Source organism: Bactrocera latifrons, unplaced genomic scaffold (assembly GCF_001853355.1).
Source record: "Bactrocera latifrons isolate USDA-ARS-PBARC rearing strain unplaced genomic scaffold, ASM185335v1 scaffold_4, whole genome shotgun sequence".
NCBI lineage: Eukaryota > Metazoa > Arthropoda > Insecta > Diptera > Tephritidae > Bactrocera > Bactrocera latifrons.
In genome coordinates, this window is record NW_017537045.1 from 3,218,411 (window position 1) to 3,223,830 (window position 5,420).

Genomic DNA, 5,420 nt, shown 5'->3' on the forward strand with positions numbered 1-5,420 from the left:
TTGGTGCTACAGTTGTGGGAGGCTGTGTTGTTGGTACAGTCGTTGGTGCACAAGTTGTTGTGGACTGTGTTGTTGGTACAGTCGTTGAATCTGTTTTCGACTCAGTCGTTGATGTTACAGTTGTGGGAGGATGTATTGTTGGTACAGTCGTAGGTGCTAAAGTTGTTGTGTGCTGTATTGTTGGCACAGTCGTTGGTGCTAAAGTTGACGTAGGCTGAGTGGTTGATACAGTCGTTGAATCTGTTGGTGACTCAGTCGTTGGTGCTACAGTTGTGGGAGGCTGTGTTGTTGGTACAGTCGTTGAATCTGTTGGTGACTCAGTCGTTGGTGCTACAGTTGTGGGAGGCTGTGTTGTTGGTACAGTCGTTGGTGCTACAGTTGTGGGAGGCTGTGTTGTTGGTACAGTCGTTGAATCTGTTAGTGACTCAGTCGTTGGTGCACAAGTTGTTGTGGACTGTGTTGTTAGTACAGTCGTTGAATATGTTGGTGACTCAGTCGTTGGTGCTGCAGTTGTGGTAGGCTGTATTGTTGGCACAGTCGTTGGTGCACAAGTTGTTGTGGGCTGTGTTGTTGATACAGTCGTTGAATATGTTGGTGACTCAGTCGTTGGTGCTCCAGTTGTGGTAGACTGTGTTGTTGGTACAGTCGTTGGTGCACAAGTTGTTGTGGACTCTGTTGTTGGCACAGTCGTTGAATATGTTGGTGACTCAGTCGTTGGTGCACAAGTTGTTGTGGACTGTGTTGTTGGTACGGTCGTTGGATCTGTTAGTACTACAGTCGTTGAAGCTATAGTTGTTGGAAGTTGTGTTGTTGTTGAATCTGTGATTCCTAAATCCTCTTCCGGAGCCACCGAAGGTATAACGAATATTTGAACTTTGTCTCCTTTAATACATAATTTGTATTTGAGAAAATAAAAAATTGGAATAATTATTTCTTGGTTGTTTAAATTATGTTTTTACTTACGTTCATTAATAGCTCTTGGTCTGCGTATAGTATTTCCACCTTGTGTTAATGACTGTAAAGAACTCCAGAAAGGACTAAGGTGTAAGAATCTTTTTGCGCTGCTGCCATCTCCTGGAGAATTATAGATAGCCCTTGTGATATTACCATAATAACTAACAAATTATCTTATAACGTAATACGTACCGACATTTTTCCTGACATTGGCTTGCAGTATTCTGCTCAAGAGTCGATTAGGTTGCACATCAAATTCGGTGGTAGCCAAGTTTTTGCTGCTGGTGACATGAGGTTCATAAAGCGCTGAAAATTTGTTTTTGGTTTTTAAATTAACAATTTATGAAACTAAAATTGAGGAGTATGTGAGCTTCAGGCTTACAAATCTCTTTGGTTCGAAATGAATGTGCTTCACTGGAATGTAAAAGGGCGAATGTTGCCACCAACAGTCTTATAGTGGCGGATCCCATCATAGTTCCGACTTTTTACAAGTGATAAGTCTGAAAATATTTGAAAGCAACTTGATATGAGAAGGGTTTATGCTTCTTTATTTTAACTTAATTTTTAAAGCCACTGTTGATGTGCTATAACTACTTTGACAAACCCCAACGTGGGCTGCATAGATCTTCAGTTTGAAATTGCAATCGATCTTGTTTTAAAAAAATGCTTAACGATTTATCAGCTGTACAGATATTGCCTACAACCCTAGAATTTAGGAACATCCGAACTATCGTATTAGTAAGATAATTATCGCGCACTGAGTGGATAATTGTGTTCCTATTACATTGGGTCTACATTTAACTCCCAATACTGGACTTACTTCATATACTAGTAATACTAGTTTTTCTGCTTCGATCCTTTGCTGTCACAAATTACGACTTTAAAATTTGGAAATGCACTGAATTTTAGCCTGTTATTTAAATTAACTTCACCAAAGATTAACTGCCAATGAGAGAGTTTAAACGCTTGTATTTATAGTTGAGCGTACCCCTGCAGCGCTGTGAAATATGTGCGACCAACGAACGTGCTCATATTGATACACATAACTGTGAATTAATAAAAGCCCGTGCGCTAAAATATTTTATTAAACAATTAACTAACAAATTACATGTGTTAAGTTGTGAAAAACACATTTTTTGGTGAAACTGGAAATTTATAAAGAAACATTTATACTAAGATAAAATTAAATTCATTGTTTATACTAGTTTATTACTATACTACATACCCACCTCTGCCCTCCAAACTATTGCAGTTCTACAGTAAGTCATGTTTACAATTTTTCCAAAGGGTGGCCCATTTCGAGGTTTCCTTCATTTTTAAAAGACAAATACATTAACTTCATACTTAATGGGGTATATTTATTATCATTCGAAAGAACATACTTTGGCGTCTATTTTTTGAGAATTATCTCATTCAAATGTTGGACGCGGCTACGTCTCAAATAGTCCATCCTTTGAGTCCAATTTTCGATGACTCGTTCGAGCATTTCGACTGACAAATGTTACACGTATGTTGTGCTTCAAACCTGAATCGAAGCGGAATTATCCGCATAGACTAACGGTCTACACGATCCTGGTGACCGATCGACAGTCCCAAAATGTGAAATTATCTGATCGTAGACGGGTTTCTCTCAATAATTCCATTAATAGAAATGTCACGAGATCACGAGCTTCACTTTCGAGCATTAAATAGTCGCCTATCATGGCGCGAGAACGGTCACCATTGACGGTTACGTTCTCATCAAACCGCTTTTTTTTCTGGCTGAAATGGCAGCTGTTGAAACTTTTCTGATTCTTCTTTGTCCCAAATCCAGCAATTTAGCTTTCTTCCTTCTTGGAACTATTCAAAAGCCCATAAATCAATCGCTTAGGAAGGTCGAGCGGCGTCAGTTTTTTTCACAAGCTATATTTTGTACGCTTTCAATTTAAGATCTCGACGTAAAATACGCCAAGTCGTTCCATACGTCAGTTCGAGTTTGCTGCGAACGGCGTGGAATCGACTCTCGTGGGGACGTTGTTGTTGTAGCGGCTCAGTTTTGCCGAGCTGGCAGTTCTTGGCCGGTTAAAAATCGTGGTCCGTTCCGCTTACGTAGGCCCGACTGTGGCGGGAACGGGACTCTCCACAAACTTCGTGGCCACTTACAGCTACGGCTGCTATAATTTCTTTACTGCGTGAGTTGATCGAAGCCTGTGAAACACATTTTTTTAGAGAACGCGAATTTTCGTAATAAAATTAAACAATTTGTAAAGGTTTTCATGGCGGCTGGATCGAATAAATTATAGTCGAGAGTTTGCAGTAATTGGCGCCATATGTTACCAATCGAATATTCTGTTCGAAAACGTCAATCCTGCTGGTTTATCAGTGTAGAAAAGTGACTCCAAATAACCCCTCAAAATATAGTCTTGGATGCTGAGCCATATGCCCACGACACAAGTTGATGCCCTCACCAAAAGTTTCCTTTGCTATATAAATTAATTTGAGACTGTTCCCTTCTTTTCAATGGAGGTGTCTTTTACGTGGAAGGTCCCACTTCTTCTTTAGCTTACCTTCAAACGGATTTACTATTTTTTTTTTTTTTTGATACCCAGAAAATGTTTTGTCTACGACCGGAAGTCGTAAACCGCTTGAGCGATATGTAAGAGAATCGTTTCTGGTCACCTCCAAGTGAATTGCGCAAAAGAGTACTTTTCTCAGCTGCCCATAGAGCACGATGGCGTCTCAGCAACGGCTTCTGGGTTATCATTACTCTAAATGCGACAATTTTATTTATTAATATATCAATGCCATTAAAGTTGAGCTTAATCGGTTAACTCCAGCTTCAGAAGCTTCAATTGTTGCGCGCGATGGCGGATGAACTCATTCGGGTCTTCTTCGCTACTCTGGTTGACAGCAGCAATAGCGCCTTCGTTGCGCACTTACGACACCGCCGCAGATGAGCATTATGCACTTGAGTGAACTTAGTTCTAAACCGATCCATAACTACCTGAGTTACAGCCTCTGCTGTTATGTCGACCGAATATGGAATGCAACGTGCGATGAGTCGCAGGAATTGAAACTTTAATTTGTTAATAACTTTGCGCGATTTGCAAACGTTCTTCCGAAGTTAGTCTATTCATAATAATTTGGAAACCAAACTGAGTATCTGGAGCATATTAAAGTTTTACATATGCGGCCATGTGACTGACAAACCAAATATGTCAATGTTTCAAAGTTCAACGATCCGAAACTGAGATATTTTATTATTATTGTAGACAATACTCGACAGATTTTACTAATATTTACGAGACCACTATTATTATATGGTGAGCCCATATTAGCGATATAATCATCGAAGTTTCCTAATAATACTATACGAGTATATCGGTAGAGAGGTAAATATTTAAGTTCACCAAGGCTATGCTGTAGCCCAAACTCTGTTGGTATCTAAGTTATATATCATATTTAAAAAGTCCGGTAACTTGTTAAATATTTCTGACTTTGTAAGTTATGAGCGTATGTGATCTAAACCTGAACCATATTTTGAGTTTTGCTGTCAATCGTTCTGTTCGAAGTCAGTCCTAATTTCCCATCAAAATTTAAATCTGGTTTCTTATAGCTGTTCTCCTCGTCATGTGACAGTCCAACGATATTCTTTGAATCTAACAGATACCTTAAATTTCTCAGATATGAAATTGGAACAAGATGTTTAAAAAATATAAAGAGAAATCTTTATAAAAAATACACATAAATTCACAAGAAGAAATTAAACTTCATAACGCTTTTGATACATTGATATCTTTATTTTAATTAAAAAATACACTAAAAAATCACTAGAAGAAATTAAACTTATTTTCCTTAAAATACAATATTGCCATGACAAAGATACCCAATTATCCATAGTTTATTGGCTTTCTAACTGGTGCACGTGATAAAAATTTACGGCTTGGCGCTGCATAATTCACTGGCTTTCTGGCATAAACATTACTTCCAATGCAACAACCATTTCGTTGAGGTGTTTCCCCTCTATTGCAACGACGACCATAGCAACGCCGCGCTGCGTAAGGTACTGGAAGTGGTTTCGGTGGCTGAACTATTCGCGGTCTTACAATACTTGCGGTCGCTGCCTGCAGCGGAAAGCAGACAATGCGAGTACTTCCTCTTCTTCCAGCTGGCCCATTATCGCTTATTCTCATACAATTAGTAGGTGCTGAAGCTCTTTGGTAATTTTGCACTGATGGATAACTATGAGGAACTTTAGGTAGGGAGTATACATACGAAGAACGTGGAGGAGCAAGACGATATGGTGGGATATTTACGTAGGGCGAGTGAGGTGGACATGGAACAGCTGTTGGATGTACAGTTGGCGGCAAAGTAGGTACAGCAGTAGGAGCAGAGGTTGGTGCCGCGGTAGGCGGCACAGTCGTTGGTGGTACAGTTGTTGGTTCAGTAGAGGTTGAAGTTGGTGCAGCAGTATATGCAGTGGTTGG

At 39.6% G+C, this 5,420-nt stretch overlaps 1 protein-coding gene across 1 annotated transcript in view; it reads right to left on the reverse strand.

The window, feature by feature from the left end:
* Positions 1-1,861, reverse strand: part of LOC108972404 (mucin-2-like) — a gene marked incomplete in the record, with an annotated part of 4,896 nt that extends 3,035 nt beyond the window's left edge. The window contains 5 exon segments of the mRNA XM_018938965.1: positions 1-882; positions 964-1,074; positions 1,147-1,260; positions 1,337-1,454; positions 1,775-1,861. Of these exon segments, the coding sequence (XP_018794510.1) occupies positions 1-882; positions 964-1,074; positions 1,147-1,260; positions 1,337-1,427 (1,198 nt within the window).
* Positions 1,862-5,420: the final 3,559 nt, after the last annotated feature.